General features: G+C 55.5%; 14 protein-coding genes across 14 annotated transcripts; 7 read left to right on the top strand and 7 right to left on the bottom strand.

The window, feature by feature from the left end:
- Positions 1-127: 127 nt before the first annotated feature.
- MET31 (Met31p) lies at positions 128-811 on the bottom strand (the record flags this gene model as incomplete). Its single annotated transcript, NM_211483.1, has 1 exon — positions 128-811. One exon carries the CDS (start codon positions 809-811, stop codon positions 128-130), a length of 684 nt encoding a protein of 227 aa, NP_986421.1.
- An 845-nt stretch (positions 812-1,656) lies between these two features.
- Positions 1,657-4,623, top strand: ISM1 (isoleucine--tRNA ligase ISM1; the record flags this gene model as incomplete). The annotated part of the gene is made up of 1 exon (NM_211482.1): positions 1,657-4,623. One exon carries the CDS (start codon positions 1,657-1,659, stop codon positions 4,621-4,623), a length of 2,967 nt encoding a protein of 988 aa, NP_986420.1.
- A 95-nt stretch (positions 4,624-4,718) lies between these two features.
- Positions 4,719-5,336, top strand: MRX11 (Mrx11p; the record flags this gene model as incomplete). The annotated part of the gene is made up of 1 exon (NM_211481.1): positions 4,719-5,336. One exon carries the CDS (start codon positions 4,719-4,721, stop codon positions 5,334-5,336), a length of 618 nt encoding a protein of 205 aa, NP_986419.1.
- Positions 5,337-5,575: 239 nt separating this feature from the next.
- Positions 5,576-7,321, top strand: SSN3 (cyclin-dependent serine/threonine protein kinase SSN3; the record flags this gene model as incomplete). The annotated part of the gene is made up of 1 exon (NM_211480.2): positions 5,576-7,321. One exon carries the CDS (start codon positions 5,576-5,578, stop codon positions 7,319-7,321), a length of 1,746 nt encoding a protein of 581 aa, NP_986418.2.
- Positions 7,322-7,398: 77 nt separating this feature from the next.
- Positions 7,399-9,588, bottom strand: NOP4 (mRNA-binding ribosome biosynthesis protein NOP4; the record flags this gene model as incomplete). Its single annotated transcript, NM_211479.1, has 1 exon — positions 7,399-9,588. One exon carries the CDS (start codon positions 9,586-9,588, stop codon positions 7,399-7,401), a length of 2,190 nt encoding a protein of 729 aa, NP_986417.1.
- Positions 9,589-9,788: 200 nt separating this feature from the next.
- Positions 9,789-10,985, top strand: CHL4 (Chl4p; the record flags this gene model as incomplete). Its single annotated transcript, NM_211478.2, has 1 exon — positions 9,789-10,985. One exon carries the CDS (start codon positions 9,789-9,791, stop codon positions 10,983-10,985), a length of 1,197 nt encoding a protein of 398 aa, NP_986416.2.
- A 5-nt stretch (positions 10,986-10,990) lies between these two features.
- VPS16 (tethering complex subunit VPS16) lies at positions 10,991-13,378 on the bottom strand (the record flags this gene model as incomplete). The annotated part of the gene is made up of 1 exon (NM_211477.1): positions 10,991-13,378. One exon carries the CDS (start codon positions 13,376-13,378, stop codon positions 10,991-10,993), a length of 2,388 nt encoding a protein of 795 aa, NP_986415.1.
- A 134-nt stretch (positions 13,379-13,512) lies between these two features.
- On the top strand, positions 13,513-13,815 carry ELC1 (elongin C; the record flags this gene model as incomplete). The annotated part of the gene is made up of 1 exon (NM_211476.1): positions 13,513-13,815. The coding sequence occupies one exon, from the start codon at positions 13,513-13,515 to the stop codon at positions 13,813-13,815; it is 303 nt and encodes a 100-aa protein (NP_986414.1).
- Positions 13,816-13,837: 22 nt separating this feature from the next.
- Positions 13,838-15,133, bottom strand: RMD5 (ubiquitin-protein ligase RMD5; the record flags this gene model as incomplete). The annotated part of the gene is made up of 1 exon (NM_211475.2): positions 13,838-15,133. The coding sequence occupies one exon, from the start codon at positions 15,131-15,133 to the stop codon at positions 13,838-13,840; it is 1,296 nt and encodes a 431-aa protein (NP_986413.1).
- A 77-nt stretch (positions 15,134-15,210) lies between these two features.
- SGF11 (SAGA histone acetyltransferase complex subunit SGF11) lies at positions 15,211-15,528 on the bottom strand (the record flags this gene model as incomplete). Its single annotated transcript, NM_211474.1, has 1 exon — positions 15,211-15,528. One exon carries the CDS (start codon positions 15,526-15,528, stop codon positions 15,211-15,213), a length of 318 nt encoding a protein of 105 aa, NP_986412.1.
- A 164-nt stretch (positions 15,529-15,692) lies between these two features.
- CTA1 (catalase A) lies at positions 15,693-17,216 on the bottom strand (the record flags this gene model as incomplete). The annotated part of the gene is made up of 1 exon (NM_211473.2): positions 15,693-17,216. The coding sequence occupies one exon, from the start codon at positions 17,214-17,216 to the stop codon at positions 15,693-15,695; it is 1,524 nt and encodes a 507-aa protein (NP_986411.1).
- A 107-nt stretch (positions 17,217-17,323) lies between these two features.
- Positions 17,324-17,980, bottom strand: CAM1 (translation elongation factor EF1B gamma; the record flags this gene model as incomplete). Its single annotated transcript, NM_211472.2, has 1 exon — positions 17,324-17,980. One exon carries the CDS (start codon positions 17,978-17,980, stop codon positions 17,324-17,326), a length of 657 nt encoding a protein of 218 aa, NP_986410.2.
- A 140-nt stretch (positions 17,981-18,120) lies between these two features.
- Positions 18,121-18,804, top strand: DIG1 (Dig1p; the record flags this gene model as incomplete). Its single annotated transcript, NM_211471.1, has 1 exon — positions 18,121-18,804. The coding sequence occupies one exon, from the start codon at positions 18,121-18,123 to the stop codon at positions 18,802-18,804; it is 684 nt and encodes a 227-aa protein (NP_986409.1).
- Positions 18,805-19,053: 249 nt separating this feature from the next.
- On the top strand, positions 19,054-20,223 carry MNN9 (mannosyltransferase complex subunit MNN9; the record flags this gene model as incomplete). Its single annotated transcript, NM_211470.2, has 1 exon — positions 19,054-20,223. The coding sequence occupies one exon, from the start codon at positions 19,054-19,056 to the stop codon at positions 20,221-20,223; it is 1,170 nt and encodes a 389-aa protein (NP_986408.2).
- Positions 20,224-20,301: the final 78 nt, after the last annotated feature.

Genomic DNA, 20,301 nt, shown 5'->3' with positions numbered 1-20,301 from the left:
TATTTCTGCAGTTTATATACATATATTGAGTGCACATGTGGATATTATGTATATATATGTACATACACTATTCCCGTCCGTTTTAGTCGTACCACATGAACCTTCGGGTCGCCGCCCCTATATCGTGTTACACTTTCGCGCCGTTCTGGCGCGCTTTCTCGAGAATCTCGTTGATGTCCCCACCAATGCTGAGCAGTTTCTGCCGGTTGCGTTTGCAAGTCAGTGTGCCGAAGTGTCGCTTGAGAGCGTCCTTGCGGGCAAATCCCTTCCCGCAGAGGGAGCATATGTTCGGTAAGATCGGAAGATGCACCTTCTCGTGCCTCCGCAGATCGCCGCTGCGACGAAACACAAGCTCGCACTTGGTGCAGTGAAAACGCTTGCCATCGTTGACCGTCTCCTCCGGGCCTCCAGAGACCTCCAGCGCAGCGCCTGGGGATGTTTTGCGCTTCTTTGTCAACAGCTCGTCCTCGGAGAGGTACGCGAGGCTTGCCTCCCGCGCACGCTCCGGACGCGCGACGCCGGGGGCAGATGGCGGACGGCCCGCCGTCAGCAGCTTATCAAAATAGTTGAGCACTGAACTTTTCTCCGAGCCCACCAGAGTCGGCAGCCCCGCCCCACAGTCCCGAGTATCAGCATATCCAGTCGCGCTGTCGCTTTGCCTCGTGAACCCGTCCGTCCCTATTTTGTCTGGGTTTGTGTACTTGATGCGGTTTAGCAACTCGCGGATTGTCGGGTCCACCTTGTCTCTGTTGATACTCGTCTGCATTATGGCCTCTGCTGCACGTTCGAAGAAGAGCCTATCTTCGCTCATGTTCAATTACAGACTAACACGCTTCGCAGAATGGACTATTCTCATGTACCGTCCGCAGCTATCCAGGTTGTTTTGCACACTGCACTTCCGATCCACTCCCAGGCCAAAAACATAAAACTTTAATCTGACAGCCGCGTACCTCCGGGAGCCCCGATTTACTTCTTGCTGTTAATCTCCAAGCCTGCGCTACTTGTGTCGTACTGCTGCCTGTTGTGACCGTCCTGGCGGAGAGCTGATGGCAGGGTTCATCTGTGGGCCAAAAGGACGCCACAGTGTGGTCACGTGCCACGCCAGTAACACCATGCGATAACTACTGAGACTATGACTCAACGTAGCAATCAGGACTTGCCGGGAGCCCAATTCAGCCGGTGCAGCAGCGCGGGCGAAGTAGCGCGTCAGACTGACGTCCTGTTTGCGCGCGCTGCGCCTCCCACGCGCTGCTTCTACGCCGTAGCAACATCTTGTGCAGATGCAGGTGAAACCCACGCAAGCTCCGGTCGCCCGCTATCGCCGGGGCAGGATCACCGCGCCCGCGATCCATCTGGTGGGCACTTTGTCAGTGGAAACCAGACTGGCCAAGAGTTTAATCAAGTAAATAAAAAGAATGCCGGCGGTCTTGTTCTTCTCTGTACGCACCGGGGCGCGTGGAGCATCTCCTACGCTCTACGCTCGGTTCGAGAGCCCGACTACAGGGCGTTATGTTGGCTAGATGACTGTAGGTCTTGTCTTCCAGTTTCATCAGGCCGGACGGCGAGTGAAAAATTCCGAACATCATATCTTCGAGCACCAATAACGCAGGCCCAAAGCTGTAAGGTGGTGTGTCCAGGAACTGTAGTCAGCGTAAGATGTTGCGCTGTATCCGGCAGTACTCTGCGCATGCGTACCAAAAGACGGTACGGCTGCCTCGATCGCAGTTTTCACCGAGGTCCGACCTTCGGAAGACGTACGAGCAAATTCTTCCCCAGGCGTGCGACCAGCTGTACAGAGATCAGTACCAAGAACTCTTGCAGAAGGTTCAAGAGCTTCCAGATGATACAGACAAGGCTAATTTTGTGCGGGATCGAGTATTTGTGCTTCATGATGGCCCCCCTTATGCCAATGGCGACTTGCATGTAGGGCATGCGATGAACAAAATCTTGAAGGACATTATGTCCAGGTATCAGTTGACGAAAGGCCGCTATGTGTTTTACCGGCCCGGCTGGGACTGCCATGGGCTGCCCATCGAACTCAAGGCGCTGCGGTCGCTGGACTACGATACGGCGGCAATTTCGCCGCAGCAGGTGCGTGCGATGGCTGCGCAGCACGCAGAAGGGGCTATTGCCGCGCAGCGCAAGCAATTCCAGCAGTTTGGGATCCTCACGGATTGGCAAGACACCTACCGCACAATGGATCCGGGCTACGAGATTCAGCAGCTCCGTTTGCTGCAGGGCATCTTTGCGCGCGGACTGATCCGGCGTCAGCGCAAGCCAGTCTACTGGGGGACGGAGACGCGCACAGCATTGGCGGAGGGAGAGCTGGAATATCGCGATGACCACATTTCGAAGGCAGCTTACGTTTACTTTCCGCTAACGGAGGGCGCGAGCGCCACGCTACGCGAGCGCCTGGGCACGTCCCTCCCAGAACAGCCCATCGTGTGTCTCATCTGGACGAGTACACCGTGGACTCTGCTGTCAAACAGAGCCATCTGTTTCCACGATGACCACGCGTACCTGCTTCTGCAATGGAAGGGTATGCTGGTGGTAGCCGAGAGAACTGAACTAGCTGACTTTAAATGGAGTGGTGACACGCCGGTGGTGGTCACCTCATTCCGCGGTTCTGACCTCCGCGGGCTCTATTATACCAATCCACTTCTTGGGGACGCCGTTAGTAGGCCGCTGCTGCATGGAGACCATGTCACCGCCGACACAGGTACTGGTCTGGTACATACTGCGCCAGGGCACGGCCAGGAAGACTACCTAGTAGGTCAGGCGCACGGCATTGAAGTCTACTCGCCAGTCGACCATGAGGGGAGGTATATTCTGGATGATATTCCTCCACACCTCCGTGATATGCTAAGAGAAGAGAGCGGTAAGCCGCTGAAGGTTACAGACCAGAAGACTGCAGGCGTCATCATCAAGTTGCTAGAAGAGCACAAGATGCTCCTGCATTCGCATGAATACACACACTCATATCCGTACGACTGGAGGTCGAAGAAGCCTGTTATTCTAAGAGCTACACCTCAGTGGTTTGCAGACCTGAGTGACATGAAGCATCACGCAGTGGAGAGCCTGGAGAACGTTGAGTTTTTCCCTGCCAGGGGGAAGAAACGGCTCGAGGCGTTCATCAAAAGCAGAAACGAGTGGTGCATCTCTCGCCAGAGGTCCTGGGGTGTGCCTATTCCTGCCCTTCATCTGAGAAGCAACCCGGATGAGGTTCTATTGAACAATGAAACACTGGCTCATATCATCGAGACGATCAGCAAAGTGGGTATTAACTCGTGGTTTGAGGAGTCCAACGCTGAAAATATGAAGCAATGGCTGCCCGAGAAGTACCACGACGTTGCACATCTCTACTACAGGGGCAGGGACACCATTGACGTGTGGTTTGATAGTGGAAGCAGCTGGAACCTCTTGGAAAAATGGTACACGGAGACCCTGGGGCTGAAAAAGCCCCTGCAACCCCTTGCGGATGTGTATCTGGAGGGTTCCGACCAGCACCGGGGCTGGTTCCAGAGCTCACTGTTGACCAAGGTCGCGGCCTCTGGCACCGTAGGCGCTCCTTTCGGAAAAATTGTAACTCACGGGTTTACACTAGATGAAGCTGGGCTCAAGATGTCAAAATCCCTCGGTAATACAATTGCGCCGTCTTCGATAATTGAGGGCGATCAGAAGCTTCAGCTGCCGCGCCTCGGTGTGGACGGCCTCCGTCTGCTCGTTGCCCAGGCAGACTTCACGAAGGATGTGGCGTTCGGGCCGCTCATCGCGCGACATGTTGCCGACTCACTGAAGAAGGTCAGGCTTACTTTCCGCTTCATTCTTGGCAACCTGCAGGATTGCCCATCGGTTGCATCTGCTGGCGAACAGGCCTCGTTGGCCCCGGGAGACTGCGCGCAACTGCGCCGGATTGACTGGTATATCCTCGACAAGACACAGAAACTGACCGCCAAGTGTCAGGGGCTGTACGAATCCCAGAACTACTCCAATGTCATCAGTCTTGTTCTGTACCACATGAGCAACGACCTGTCCCTCTACTTTGATGCTTCGAAGGACACGCTTTACATGGAACCCCCACATAATAAGAGGCGTCTGGCCATACAGACGACCCTGTTCCACATTCTGGATGCCTATCGCAGCATTCTGGGCCCCATCATGCCCGCGCTCGTTCAGGAGGCGTGGAACTGCCTGCCCAGAGAGTGGCTCCGCGGTGACACAACGCCTGCCTTGCGCAGACCCTGGCCCGCGCTGCCTGCTCTGGCGGACCGCATCAGGGACTGCGAAACTACAGATCTGGCACTCGTAACCGCCTTCCGCCAAGCTCTAGCCAGGCTGCCGCATGTCAGAAAGCCAGAGCAATGCAGAGTAATCATTTACATGCCAGACAGCGCACTCTACACCGTGGAAGACGTCATGGAACTCACCCAGGCAGGAGAGGTGATCATCGATGGATCCAAAGACCGCGTGCTCGCACTTCCACATGTCTCCAAGCTGGACGCGAACAACGATATCTTACTGGCGGTGAAAGAAAGCCCGAATCACAAATGCCCACGATGCTGGAAGCACGCATCTCCCGAGGCCGACGCTCTATGTAATCGCTGCGCCAGAGTCCTCCAGTAAGCCAAACCTGAATTTTTCAAAAATTGAAAACTTCACCATGGCTCACATGCTGACTGCTTTAATATCCTGTAAATACAACCGGACTCTGCAGGTCGATGCTCCCTCACCTGGGCCCCCAACTCTCCCTTGTACCGGGTCGCGGCGTCGCTGCCTCATTCCGCCTGCATCTCGCTTCCAGAGGCGGCGCTTCTGGGGTGCGCGCGCGCCTGCCGGCATTCATCGCGCGCGCCTACGGCAGCCCACCGGGCGACGCGAGGCAGACCCGCGCGTGGACGTACCTCGCGCGCTCGCGGCTCTTCCAGCGCCTTTACGCGCGCCCTTCGTTCGCCGCGTACATCGACCGTCTGCTGGCCAACGGCCCGGTGCCAACACTCGCCGCCTTCCTGCTGCTCCATGAGGCCACCGCCATCGCTCCTCTGGCGCTGCTGTGGTGGGGGCTCTACAGCTGCGACGTGGTGGCGCTGTTGCCGCAGGGCCTGCTTGACTACCTGGCCGACGCAGCGCATCCTGCCGTCGAGAGGTTCGTTGGCGACCGGGCGCCGGCCTGCGACAGGGGCAAGCTGCTCGTCTCCGGTGCCCTCGCCTACGGCCTGGTCAAGCTTCTCTATCCGGTGCGCATCCTGGCCAGCCTCTGGGCTGCCCCGTATCTCGCCCGAGGTCTGCTACTGCCTTTCAGAAGACTAAAGCAGTGGTGGAAGGGGCCATCGTGCTGAGGCCCTGCAGCCGCGCAGCGCAGCCGTGGCACGCCTGTATATACTACATAGGGCTCGGAACTATCCACCCCCAGCTCCACCGCTCCGGTCGCAAGAGGGTTGTCGGTAGAACCGGATGAGCTGTGTGCATATGGATTTGCAATGTTTTACACTTAAAAACGAGCTTAGAACATAGCCGATATCCATTTAACACTACAAATAACACAAGTCGTCAGGTGGTAGCTCGAGCTCTCTATTTTATGGGGATACGTTTACAGTCCTCCGATAGTATGAATAATCAGCATCAAACACAACAGAATAAGTATTTCAACGTATCCAACCAGGCATCCACCCGGAGCCTGTGGTCGCAGCAACAGCAACAGCAGCTTCTCGATACCAAAGGCAGCGCCAGCACGTCCAAATCGCCGATGCTAATGGCGAATAACAATGTGTTCTCGATAGGGCCATATCGGCAGCGGAAAGACGCCGGTAGGGTGTCAGTGCTGGAGAAGTACGAAATCATCGGCTATATTGCAGCAGGAACATACGGCAAAGTGTACAAGGCCAAGGCTAAGGAGACTCAGGAGGAGCAGGAGAACAGCATTCACACACATAATCAGACGTTGGGATCTGTGTCCGTTGCGGGAATTGACGGAGGCATGGCGTCCAGAGAGGTCGAAAACGGCGGCGACGACCCTCTGCGACTGGACGGGCACGGCGGGATTGCGGTGGCTCCGGCGGCCGGCGGCGGGTTATCGAGTGCGGCGGCGCATCGGGCGCGAAGCAACGGGGCGGTTAAGGCTCTGCCCAAGAAGAGCGCCTTCACGCCATTCTACGCCATCAAGAAGTTCAAGACGGAGCGGGAAGGCGTGGAGCAGCTGCATTACACCGGCATCTCGCAGAGCGCCTGCCGAGAGATGTCGCTCTGTCGGGAGCTGGACAACAAGCATCTCACGAAACTGGTGGAGATCTTTTTGGAGCGAAAGAGCATTTACATGGTCTCGGAGTTTGCAGAGCATGATCTTCTGCAGATTATCCATTTCCACTCGCATCCGGAGAAGAGACTGATCGCGCCCAGAATGCTCAAATCGATTATGTGGCAAATATTAGACGGCGTTTCGTACCTGCATCAGAACTGGATACTGCATCGCGACCTAAAGCCTGCCAACATCATGGTTACAGTTGATGGGTGTGTAAAAATAGGCGATTTGGGCTTGGCGCGCAAGTTCTACAACCTGGTGCAGACATTGTACACTGGGGACAAGGTGGTCGTTACAATATGGTACAGGGCACCAGAGCTCCTCCTGGGTGCACGGCACTACTCGCCCGCAATTGATCTCTGGGCAGTGGGCTGTATATTTGCAGAACTAATAGGTCTGCGCCCAATCTTCAAGGGTGAGGAGGCGAAGATGGATTCAAAGAAAAGCGTTCCGTTCCAAGGCAATCAATTGCAAAGGATACTCGAAGTTCTGGGCACCCCTACACATCACACCTGGCCGAATATCCATAAGTATCCGGAATATGAACAGTTGTCTAAATTCTCGAAATACAGAGATAATCTTTCAGTTTGGTATCACTCCTCTGGTGGCCGGGACAAGGCCGCGCTCAGTCTGCTCTATAGTCTACTAAAGTACGATCCTATTACCAGGATCGACGCCATTGATGCATTAGAACACGAATATTTCACCAATAATGATCCTCCCGTGTCTTCCGACGTATTCGAAGGATTGAGTTACAAGTATCCTCCACGAAGGATACATACAAGCGATAATGATATTATGAACGTAGGTGCTAATAAAAATAAAAGTGGATTTAATCACCATCCTCCACAACAACAGACAGTTAATAACAATGGGGTTACAAACAGTTCGATTGGCGGACTAGGTGTTAATAGACGTATTTTGGCTGCTGCCGCTGCTGCCGCTGCTGCTGTCCAAGTGAATGGGACGAACATAGTGTCAGGGAGCTCATCTTCTAATGGTCCAATAAGGAAAAAAAAGCGTTAACTATTGAATATGTAATGTATTTAAAAGGAACTAAGGCATTTAACGTATATGCATTCCACTAATATACAAGCGCACATTCAGCTCCTTTTGCCATGCTTTCTCCTGCGCTTTATGCCGATCAGCCTTTTCACATCGTCAGATAGGCCGCTTTTGTTTGCCTTCTCGTTGTTATCTTGAGGCTTGTGTTTCTTGTTAGCCGGCGCGTCCCTCTTACGATCATCAGCATAACCGCCTTTTGAACCCCTAGAGGTGAATTCTCTGGAGCGTTTTACCCTCTTCCGATCCTCAAAATGACCGCCTTGTGAGCCCCTCGAGTTGAAGTCTCTAGGGCGTTTTTCCCTCTTATGTTCCTCAGCATCGCCGCCTTCTGAGCCCCTAGGAGCAAAATCTCTGGAGCGTTGAACCCTCTCCTTCCGTGTCTTGAGCACGTTGGCATTTTCTAATGCGAACTCCACAAGGAGTCTTCTCTTGGTCTGGCCATCGTCATCGGCGGCTTTTCTTTCCTCCTCTGTCATTCCTTCTAAAATTTCCTCTTGTGTAACTTGGTGGGCATTGAGCCATCTTAGACCCATAAGGGCCGCCTTATGATCTCTATACTCAATGAAACCGTACCCTTTACTTCTGCCGACGACAGACCCTTTCACTTCCTTAATGATTTTAGCTTGCTTGACTAAACCGCGTTTCTTGTCTTTCTTCTTCTGCGCCTCGATCTCTTCCTCCGTCATTGACCTGTATTTGTCCCAGGTGGATCTTGAGATCTCTTCCTTGGATAGAGAGTGTCTCTTGCCCTCCTTGACCTCTTTAGCAAACTCAACAACCGCTTTACGCGCTAATATTTTCAAGGCAGCCTCGCCCATGGCTCTAGGAATATTCCTTACGGCAAGTCTGCGCATAGAAAGATGTAGTTCAGGGTTTTTCTTCAACTGCTCCGTCCTCTGGGCATAAGATTTTTCCCTTACTTCCAGGTCGGTCTTGGACATCAATTGAGCCAGTTTGGAGTTTGTAGATATCCTACCTTCGTTCAGCAGGTACAGGTTGCGCTTATCCCTCTCCGAGGGTGCGATCCCCAATGCTTCCTTCCGCTTCACCGCATTCTTTTCGGAAATTCTGTTTGCCGTCTCTCTATCCAGGGTAGGCGTAATTGCTAGAATTCTGCCCTCGTAAACGTACTCTGGCGCAACGTCATCGCTAATCAGCAGCGACTTCGAATCCACAACAGGCGCGTTCGCCACGCATGTGTCGAATGTGGATTCGTCCTTGAATGCGACAAAGGCTGTGCCCTTTGGAAGACCGGTCTCCTTGTCCTGTACTGGCAGAGCATATTTTACCGGACCAAACTTACTGAAGTGAGCTTCCAATGTCTCCTGCGTAGCATCGTAGGGCACGTTCCGCACAAATACAGAGAAGTTCTCTCTTCTATTTCTAGGGGCCTCCTGTGGCCTGCTGACGGAGTCTGTTTCTGCAGCTGAAGTGTCACCTGATTCGCTTTCCTCCCCGCTTTCCTCATCGCTTGCCTCAGCCACGTCTCCCTCGGCATCGGAGCCGTCCTCATCCCCCTCAGCTTCAGATTCTTCTCCTTCGTCGACCTGTTCTTCCTCGTCAGACTCAGGATGCGTCTTCTTGTAGTCTTCCCACTTGCTCTTCTGCACCGCAAAGTCCACTGCCACCTCACGGCCGTCGATCTTGAGGCCCTTGCATTCCTCGATGGCCTTCCGGCAGTTGGAGAGTTTCTTCATCGTGACAAATGCAAACCCACACAGCTTTCCATCCGCTTTGCGCGGGATGGAGGCCTCCGCAACCACTCCGAACCTACCGAAGATCTTTTTCAGCTTGGTCGGGTCGCGGCAGGACCACGGCATGTTCCTAATGATCAGCTTGGGCTTGCCCCGCATGAGCGCCTCGTCACCCTCGGGAGCAGTAGTCGGCTTCTCCGCGTCCTCCGCGGAGGTCTGTGCCTCGGCCTCATCGCCTTTTTTCGAACGTTCTCTTCTTTTGGCAACATCCACCCTCAGAAGACGGCCCTTGAACTGTGTTTTCCGTCCCTTGTCCAATGCAGCCTGTGTATCACTTTCCACAGCAAACGACACAAACCCAAACCCTCTGCTCGAGCCCGCATTATCTTTTACGATCACAGCATGCTTAATAGGTGCAAACTGCGAGAAGAAGTCTGTCAGCTCTGCATCCGTAGCATCAAACGGAATATTCCGGACAAACAGCGTCTTTAGGTCAAGACCATTCTTGCTAGTATCATTTACCTGCTTACTCATATTGAATAGAGCGGTTACGCAAGCTTTGCTGGCGTGCTAGACATACTATTGTAGATGAGATGAGCTGAGAACCAAAAATTTTCCAAAGCTCACCTGTTAAAAAAAGAAACGAGATATCGAGAGCCTGCCTTTAAGTTGAGGTCATCTTACGAAAGACACGGCTTCAGCAACCCATTGAGCCGATCTGGTTCGCACGACTGATGTTCATTGATGACAACCTAATACACCCTAGCGGTACAAGCGAGGCGGCACTAAAGCTGAACAAGTTGGAAGGTCCAGAGGTGAAGAAACTGGTGAGAAGCTGGTTGGTGAAATTCCCGCCTGCAAATGGAACCATCGAGTTGGGAAATATAGACTGCGACGCGAAGAAGCTGATAGATATTGCGACAGGGCATTTATGGCCCGGGGGGTTGAATTGTTACCAGATCGCACAGCTGGATGTAGCATGTCTGGTCGCAGACAAGACGCAGATGTCGTGGGCGGTGTCTGCAGTGCACGATAAGGACGGCGAAGAGGCAGTCCTCGCGCTTGACTTCAAGCGGTTTGGCGCAGACTTGCGGACGCAGGTGGGGCATGTGCATATGTGCCATGTATACAGCGAGATGCATGCGAAGCTGCCGCTGGTGCTCTACCGGGTGCAGCTATTCGACTCCTACGGGTCTCAGATGGTTACACACAAGGCGTTCTTTGCGGTACTCCCGTTACGCTACAAAGTAGTTCTGCATTCCGCGCAGAAGGACGTGCATTCACGCTACATTTTCCAGTGTGTAACGCAGGCGTTGCAGGCATCCCGCCCTGGTGTTCAGCTGCAGCTGATGGCGGGCCCCGTCAAGGACATCTTGACAAACGTAGATAGAGCATATGGCACCTCAATACTGCCTGATGTGCAGGGTGTGTGGTCCTCTTATCTCTATGACGATATTGAGCCGTCGCCGCTGCATAGCCCCACAAAGCACCCGGTAGTGGTTGGGAAGAGGAAAAGAGAAGACGATGACAAACTAAGAGATATACAAAGATGTGCGATGATGCGCTTCAAGGGGACTACTAGTGGAGTCAAATCGCTGGTACGATACCTGGACAAAAGGCATCGGCAGCGCGTGTACAGCGTATCGGATGGTCAAGTGGATGACCCTAGTACGGACGAAGAGGAGATCAACAAGTACCAATCCTTGGTGCCAGTTCGGAAAGTCGAATATACTGTTAAAAACACTACTAGTCTGGGCTTTAAGCTGAAATTGCGTGGGAAAGATGTATTTGCAGGCCTGCATGAACTATGCGACAAACAGATTCTAGATATTAACAGACTTCCTGGGTGGCTGACCGGCGAGAACGGAGCAGATTCTGGCATCGTGGAAGATGGTAACTTTAAAAGGATAAAAAGGGGCGGATTAATCTGAATATGCTATAATTTTGCTATTGATTCTTTCAGAACCACCATCAACTGTGGCTGGTTATCTGGCAATTGTTCCTTTATGCGCTGCAGCAATGCAATGTCCTTCTCACGCGATGCCAACTGGATTGCGTCGTAAAAAGATCCGCATTTCAGATAGAGTTCAATCTTCTCGTAGTTTGATATCCCCGTTATCATTGACACGTAAACGGCTGCTTCACGAGGATTCCCGTGGTTGAAGACCGCTTCGTAGAAGGGTTTATATCCAATTGGTGATTTTCTCTCCTTCGCGAATTTGTTTAACTCGTCAAACCGGCCTGCTTTTACCAGTGTTCTGCACTTAATTCTATAGTACTTTCTCTCGCTGATTTTAAACGTCTTTACCAATGTCGAGGTATGTCTTTCTTGACCCATTTCTATCAACTGTGTCAAGGTGGCATCCAATGTTAAATCTGTAAAGTCGTAGTTTAAAAGGCTAGTCAAGTTCTGCTGGTGCTTCACTAATGAGATATGACGGGATATTAGCTCCTTGTTCTCTTTCGCCAAGGGGGTGTCGATGATCCCATATAAGTTCTGAACTTGAGGTAAGAAAGACAGCAATGCGTTCCGTTTCTTTCCATCATTGAAGATTAGCATGGCAAGCTCTTGGTACCTATCAGTCTGGCGGTAAAAGTCGTAAAGGAACACCATGTTATTACGTTCGTAAAACTGTAACAAAGTGTTATCCTTCAGGACAAGCACTAAGACCTTAGTAAACTGCGCGTTTGTGAGGCGAGAGCGTAGCAACAGAAGGAGAGTAAGGGTTAGTTCAGGATCAAGTAACTTGACGGCCTCAGATAACGCAAGTTCATTTTCGTCCATGTCCAGTAATAATTGCAGTTTAGACCTTGGGAGGGGACTTTCAACGGCCAGCTTCTTCGCAAGGTGAAACCTCCCTTCTAAAAAGGCCGCACGGGCAATCTGGATAAGTGAAGTGCCTGGCACCAAGCCTTGATTCGTCATTTGGGTGATTATGGATTGATACAAGGCGCTATCATCCACATCCGGCGATAACTTAATCTTTGCGACAGCCCATTCTTTAAATACGTTCCCAAGCTTCTTCTCGTAATTTAAGAAAGAGCATATCTGTATGCACTTGTGGAACTTGTGAAGTCGCATAAGGATCTCCAAAACACCATCTATGGTAATATCATCAAACTGTTTTGCTGTCAATGGTAGCCCCATCTGGCTTAACATATTAAGGACGCGGAGCAAATCACATGTTTGTACAAAAGCTTGCGAATTGAATTCTGCATTGGAAAGAGAATCTTTACCAAAAGAAGCTGCGGACAACAGACGTTTTTGCCAGTAAGGTGCAAACTCATCGCGTGCTGCTTGCGTACACTCAAGTACTGCTTGTTCCAGATTAATTACTTTCAAATTCTCAATAGCCCGTGGTGCATGGTTAGAAAGTAGTTCCAATGAGTCAAGCAGAATAGCACTCGATTCTGTTGAGCCAATGGAAAAAATCCGGGCAGTATAGTTCTCCACTTTCGAAATGAAATTGATGGAGGCAGAAGTTAGGACCTTCACCCCATCCACTTCGGTCCTTAGAGCTATGATTGGATTTGGGAACCAAAATGCGACGTACGAGCCATTGGGTCCGATCAACTTCACCTCTTCGTTCTTGTAATTGCAGTAGGCAATCGTGTCACTGCCGCACCATTCCAGTGCGTCCGGAATCACATCGAGAGAATGCTCTAGCAGAAATCGCGAAGGATCCTTATAGATGGCAATACTGTTCTCCCTCATGCTATACAGGCAGACGAAGCCCTTCGGCGATATCCTCACCTCTTGCCACGACCCTGCCACAGCATGTGACAATTTGCGAGTTGGTATATCCAAGTGTAGAACCACCCTTGTATCCAACAGGACCACTAGACCGCCGTTCGTATGCCAATGATGCTTCGTGGACAGAGTGAACCGGTCATCATTCTGATATATCAACTCCAGCCTGCTGTCGTGATAATAGTAGATGTCCTGGCTGGATTGCAACAGAGCCACACCGGATTTGTAGTCCCAGATCAGGTCGGAAACAGAATCCGGAAGCATTGTATCCTCCCATTGTAAGGGATACCACCCTGTGTATCTTCTGATGCGGTCTTCCAGGACAAGAATAAACGTCTCATTCTTGGCAAACTCAAAATTCACAATCTCGGACGGCAAGCCACTGCAATCTATACTCCATTGTAGTTCTCCTACGTAGTTATAACAGTGGATCTTCTGATCATGATGCAGCGCGCAAAACGTTAAGGAAAAGCTGTAATTTAAATCACTAGCATGGCTCCAATCCCACGTGCACAGAGGCCGATTGCGGTAGTATACGTCAGAAAGCTTCTCCCAGCCCAGACTAGGGTTCATTTCAATGCTAAGGCCCAGTAAAAGTATTGTCTATGTATGCTATCTTAGCAGTGGGTGTGTAAAAAGGAGAAAATATCACCGAGCGAACTGCGCTCATCGTACTCTACCAGACTACCAAACACAAACAGCAGCAGATGACCCCCACCAGCCACGTTACGCTAGTATCCAGCGATGGCAAGAGTTTTGAAGTACCGCGCGAGCGAGCGATGCTATCGCCCACGCTAGCCAAGATGCTGGACTCGTCTTTCGCAGAGGCCAAAGAAGCAAAGGTCACTTTGCCCACCATCGAGTCCAGCATGCTGGCCAAAGTTGTGGAATACCTCGAATACCTCGAGGAGTACAAACACAAAGACGATGGAGAGGACATTCCACAGTTTGAAGTGCCTCCAGAGATATCCCTGGAGTTATTACTAGCAGCGGACTACCTACAGATATAAAAAGATACACATGAAAAGCCCGTCACAATTTGGCAAAGTTGACCTTGTGGGTTTTTGACTTCGAGGCCATGATGGGGCAGTATGGGCATTTGAAGTTGCAGGTGCCGTTGGTGCTTAGCTTGTCCAAGCTCTTCTTTGAGATGATGTGGTGGCAGGGCAACGAATATGGCGGGTTTTCCCGTGTGGTTTCCTCCTTGAGAACCGGGCAGATAAAGATCGGATGAAAGTCCGACAAGAAGTCCGGTAGTTTGACGCTGAATGGAAGCTCATCCTCGGTAGTCCAATCGACATGGCTCGCGGCCCGGATGGTCTGATACTTGATGAAAAACTGGAACGAGATGATGCCGCTGAGCAGGATCAAAAAGAGGGAAGAGTTGTACAGCAAGTTGTTCTTCCGGCAATAATCTCGCGTGAACAAGGCAACGCACTTGTCGAGCTGGACGCGGATCTCGCTCTCCAACGACTCGAACTTCGCGGCGTCACCAACCGCGATGTTCGCAAGGAGGGTCCCGATGTCGCGCCGGATCCCGTATTTGCGTGTCTGCAACATGAGCCCGGGTATGTTGTTCATCACATAGTTGTACGTCAGTAGCCTGTCGCCCTCCAGGAGCAATTGCTTGGCCTTGAGCAAATACAACTCGAACTGCAGGTTCGAGCCCGGCTCGCACCATGCCATGCAGCCTGAGATGTCGCCCTTGCGCATATCCTGTATGATCTGGCTCATCTCCACATAGTCCTCCGTGACCTCCTCGTCCACACCGTATATCGCGCGCATGTACCGCAAGATGTCGTCGTGCTCGCGCACCGGGATGTTGCTGATGTTGTAGCGCGACAGGTGCTTGCCGATCGCTCGCGCCACCTGCTCACGCGCGTGCGCCGGAAGCCGATGCGTGTACACCTTGTCCAGCTCGAACTCGAACAACCGCTGCACCGCGTGCTTCTCGAACCGGCCCTGCGCAGCCACCGCTCCGCGGCACGTACGCCGCACCGCACCGCTCCACGACGTGTGCGTTCGCCGGAGCTTCTCGACGATCAGCTCCCGTTTGCGTTCGAAGCCCGCTTCGTCCACCACCTCGCCGGCCTGCCGCTCCTGCGCCTGCTTGGCCAAGTGCGCCTTGAGCTTCTTCAACTGTACGCGGAACTCGTGCGTCTCGTCCGCGCACTTCTTCAACCCGTGATCCGCCTCCCCATTGCCCGTGCGCAACCGTCCGAACTCGGTCTCCAAATTCCGTAGCAGCTGTGACATCGCTCCGTTCGCGCACTGCCAGCCAGCCCTGCTGGGCCCGTGAGTAGTAGTCGTCAACATACCCTTCCCCATGCACACGCTATAGAAACTATCTCTTCGTCGACAGTGACTTCACGCACTGAGATCACGTGCCAGTGGTTACGTAACGGCTAGCCCCGGCGAGCTCCTCTGCTCATGCAGCGCTCCAAGTGCGCAGCAAAGCGGTTGGCCGAGAGATCCCTGCTGCAATTGGGGCAGCGGAAGTAGACCGAGGCCTCCTGCGGCTTGGGCCTCCCGTAGACGTCCAGCGCGCCGCGCTGGTCGTGGTGCAGCGGCGCGAGCCCGGGGTAGCGGGCGTCCTGCAGCTGCTGCCGACTGGTGGTGCGCGACACGATGTCCTGCACCATGGACGTAAGCAGGTTGTGGTAGATGGTCTCGGAGACCGACAGTATGGTGAGCGGTGTCATGGCGTCGCGGCCAAGGGTCATGTGTGGGTCCTGGCGGTGGCGAGAAGCAGTGAGGAGAGCCGTGGCGAAAAAAGCGGCGGCAGCCGCCGATGGAGTATAAGAAGAGTTAATAAATAGTTAATAATCGTATATAAAGCGTCGGCGCGAGCGTAGGGCGCGCGCCGGGCGCGGTCATATCGCGCAGCTTACAACTTGGGCTTCTTCTGGCTGAGGGCGGTGGCCTCAGAGCGGATGGCCTCACCGAGGCCCTTGTCGACACGGGAGAACATCTGGAAGACGCGCTCCTGGATCGGCGGGTCCGCGCTGGCGACGTGGATGGCCACGTTGTGGGCCAGGTTGCGCTGCTGGCCGGGGGTGCGGCCAAGCACGTGGTAGAGCGCGGTGGCCTGAGCGAAGTCGATGTCGCCGGTGGTGGCCCAGTGCACGGGCTGGGCGGGGCCCTGCCACGTCTCCTGGTGCTGCTGGATCGGGCGGTCGGCGCCGAGGAAGCGGTAATTGTTGTTGGTGGCCAGGTAGTTGGGCTCGCTGCCGAGGTTGCCGTCGACGTTCATGGGCCCGTCGCGGATCGCGGGGTTGAAGAACTTCGAGGCGTAGGGGCAGTTCACCGGCACCTGGTGGTAGTTGGGCCCGATGCGGTAGCGGTGCGCGTCCGCGTAGGAGAAGAGCCGCGCCTGCAGCACGGGGTCCGCGCTGGGCTCCTGGTACGGCACGGTCGTCGCCGGCGAGAACGCGGCCTGCTCGATCTGCGCGAAGAAGTTGGTGGGCACCTCGTTGAGCACGAGACGGCCCACGCGGCGCAGCGGAAAGTCCTTGTGCGGCCACACCTTCGTCAGGTCGAACACCGAGAAGGGCAGCTTCTGCGCCTGCTCCTCCGTCATCGTCTGGATGTACACCGTCCACGAAGGGTACTCGCCGCGCTCCAGCGCCTGGACCAGGTCCTGCTGGCAGAAGTCCGGGTCCTCGCCCGCGAGCTTCGCGCCCTCCTCCGCGGTCAGGTTCTTGATGCCCTGGTCCGTCTTAATGTGCACCTGCACGTAGCGCCAGTCGCCCTGCTTGTTCGACCACTTGTACGTGTGCCCCGAGTACCCGTTCATGTGCCGGTACGACGCAGGGATGCCCCGGTCCGAGAACAGGATCATCACCTGGTGGATCGCCACCTGGTTCTCCGGCGTCGTCAGGAAGTCCCAGAACATGTTCGCGTCCTTCAGGTTCGTCCGCGGGTTGCGCTTCTGCGTGTGGATGAAGTGCGGGAACTTCGACGGGTCCCGGATGAAGAACACCGGCGTGTTGTTGTACACCCAGTCCAGGTTCCCCTCCTCCGTGTAGAACTTCACCGCAAACCCCCGCGGGTCCCGCACCGTGTCCGCAGAGCCCTTCTCCCCGCCAACCGTCGAGAACCGCACCAGCGCCCGCGTCCGCTTGCCCACCTCTCCGAACATCGCCGACCCGCACACGTCCGTGATGTCGTCCGTCACCTCAAAGTACCCGAACGCCCCGGACCCGTGCGCGTGCGGGTTGCGCTCCGGCACCCGCTCCCGGTTGAAGTGCGCCAGCAGGTCCAGCAGGTTGTAGTCCTGCAGCAGCAGCGGCCCGTGCTGCCCCACCCGCTGCGTCGCGAACGGCTCGTTGATCGGGTTACCCACCGAGTTCGTCACCACCCGGTCCTCCCGCACCTCCGCAGAGTTAGTCTTGTCGTTATTGCCAGCCATTGCTCCTGGCCTCTGAACCTACGTACTGGCGGCCTGTGGCCTGGTTATATACGCCCCCGCCCCGCACGCGCATTAAGCCCGCGTGCAGCAACGTGCAACGGCTGGAGCTATCGGGCCTCCGGCGGCCCCGAGGGGGTAACCTCCGCGGGCACGTAATCCGCAAAGTGCTCGCGGAGAATGGGCGAGCCCGTGACCTCCTCGAACCAGCGTGTGATGGCTGGGTGCGCGGCCCGCCAGTCCGCGCCGTAGAACGCCTCAAAGCACCGGCGCATGATCGCGGCCGTGAACAGGTCGGCCAGCGAGAGCGTGTCCGTGGCCAAATAGGGGTGGCGCTCCAGGCGGGCCTCGTACAGCGCGGTTAGGCCGGCGAGCGCGGCCGCGGCCGCGCGCCAGGTTGCGTCGCACGGCGGCGCAAGGCCGCGCACCTGGTGCAGCAGCACGGCCATGTTGTCGCACAGCGGGGAGTTGGCGAGCTCCAGGAAGGCGAGCACGCGCGCGCGGTGGAAGGTGTCGTGGCCGAGCAGGGCGGCGCGCACGGCGGGGTCCGGGGCCTGGCCGACGAGGTAGACCATGATGGCAATGACCTCAGTCAGGCGCTCGCCGCGCGGGCCGACGAAGCACGGGACTTTTTTGAGCGGGAAGAGGCGGGCCCAGCGCGGGTCGGCGTCGGGGTCGCGGAGCGCGACGTCCAGGCCGAGGTGGCGGACGAGCGCGCGCGGGACGAGCGTGCGGATGCGGTGGTTGGCGTAGAGCGTGGCCTGCATGGTGGGGAGGAGCAGCCAGAGGGCACCGCGGCGAAAAATTTCCGCGTTTCAGGTTGCGCAGAATCCTGGGCCGTACGACCAGGCCGGATTTCGGTATATATAGTGGCGCGGGGGCGCGGGCGGCGGCGGGCGGCACAGCGATGACGAGCTCTCCGACGAGCGCGGAGGCGGCGGCCTCGGAGTCGAAGCTGCAGCGGCTGGGGATCGAGTGCATCTCGCCCGGGCTGTCGAGCGAGAACATGGACAACAAGATGCTGAGCACGATCCGGCGGTCGAAGACGATCGCGCGCGAGCAGCGGCAGCACATCGAGAAGCTGGGCGAGGCGCAGCACACGCTGGCGCGGCCGCGCGGCAAGAGCCTGCGGCGCACCCGCGTGCCATCGCCGCTGAACATCGGCGCGGGCGGCGGCGGGCCGGCGGGCGTGGCGTCGGCGCCGGCGAACATCACGCACTTCCGGCAGGCGGCGCGGCCGCGCGTGCAGTACGTGGGGCGGCGGCGGCGGCCGGGCGCGTCGCCGCTGGTGCCGTGCTACGACCCGTACGTGGCGTACGCGCAGCCGCCATACATGGTGGTGCCGGTGCCGCCGGTGTACCCCCGGATGGCGCTGCGCCCAGCGCGCGACGAGCGCGCGGACGACGACGACGACGACGACGCGGACGACGACGCGGCGCACGCGCCGGGCGAGCGCGTGCGCGGCGAGATCACCCTGCTGGACGACACGTTTGCGTTCGAGTTCGCGCCGACGCGGGACCAGATAGACAAGAAGATGTTCATGAGCATTTGTGATAAAGTATGGGACGAGGCCAAGAAGATCAAGAGCTAGCCAGTCGCCCGCCAGTGTATACAAGGACTGTTTAATATGTGCTAACTAGTCGTCGCGGCCGGCCTGCGGGCGGGCGTCGTCACGTGGCCCGGTGTCCGGGTAACGGATGACTTTTCGTTGTCTTTCTTAAATACAGGTTGTTCCCATATAGATGCGAAAACACAGAGCAAGCAGCTAACCAACTGACAAGTGTCACGGTGAGTAGCGGCTGAGTGGCAGAACGGAAAGGCGTCGCTAACAAACGGAGTCATGTATCTGTCGTTGTTCCTTGCTCGGTTGAAGCGGACGCCCCTGGCCGTCGTGTTTCCGATCCTCTCGCTAATCATGGTGTACTTCCTGTTCTTCCCGCGGCATGGCTCGATGCTGGGCACGGACGGGTCGGTAACGAACCACAAGTGGGCACACGAGCTGGAGAAAACATACTACTTTACCCACTCGAGCAAGTACAAGAAGCCGAAGTACACGTACAATAGCAAGTACAACCGCCTGTATAGCGACAAGGCGGACGAGAAGGTGCCGGACGACCGGCTGCGCGAGTACGACCTGAACACGCTGCAGTCGACGGCGATGGCCGCCGCGAACGGCGAGCAGGTGCTGATTCTGACGCCGATGCAGATCTTCCACCAGCAGTACTGGGACAACCTGCTGTTGCTGACATACCCCCGCAAGTACATCCACCTCGGGTTCCTGTTGCCCCGGACGTCCAGCGGCAACACCGCGCTGCGGAAGCTCGAGAAGGCGGTGCGGAAGGTGCAGACCGGCCCGAAGGACCAGCGCTTTGGGAAGATCACCATTCTGCGCCAGGACTCGCCCTCCTTCAATAAGCTGAGCCAGAGCGCCAGGCACAGGTTCCACGTGCAGAAGGAACGGCGCAGCGCCATGGCGCTGGCCCGGAACGAGCTGCTTTTCTCAACGATCGGGCCGTACACGTCCTGGGTCCTGTGGCTGGACTCAGACATTGTGGAAACTCCGAACACGCTGATCGAGGACATGACGTCCCACAACAAGCCCATCCTTGCCGCCAACGTGTACCAGCGCTACGTGGAGAACGGCGAGCCCGCCATCAGGGCCTACGACCTCAACAACTGGGCAGAGAGCGAGCTCGGCCTCAAGATTGCCTCCGAGCTTCCCGAGGACCAGATTATCGTGGAGGGGTACGGTGACGAGTTCGCCACCTACAGGCCGCTAATGGCCCATATGTACAGCGATAAGAGGCCCAAGGACGAGCTCATGGCTTTGGACGGTGTTGGGGGCGGCTGTACGCTGGTCAAGGCAGAGGTCCACAGGGACGGTGCAATGTTCCCGAACTTCCCGTTCTACCATCTAATCGAGACCGAGGGCTTTGCTAAGATGGCGAAGAGGTTGAACTACGAAATTTATGGGTTGCCAAATTATCTAGTATACCATAATGACAAATAAAAATCTCTCAGCATACTGATTACTGTCTACACAGCCAGTACGGCACAGTTTAGCGAGGCCTATCCCGCTGCCGACAGA

Source organism: Eremothecium gossypii, chromosome VII, assembly GCF_000091025.4.
Source record: "Eremothecium gossypii ATCC 10895 chromosome VII, complete sequence".
NCBI classification, from domain to species: Eukaryota; Fungi; Ascomycota; class Saccharomycetes; order Saccharomycetales; family Saccharomycetaceae; genus Eremothecium; species Eremothecium gossypii.
This window is presented reverse-complemented; position numbering and strand designations above follow the sequence as displayed.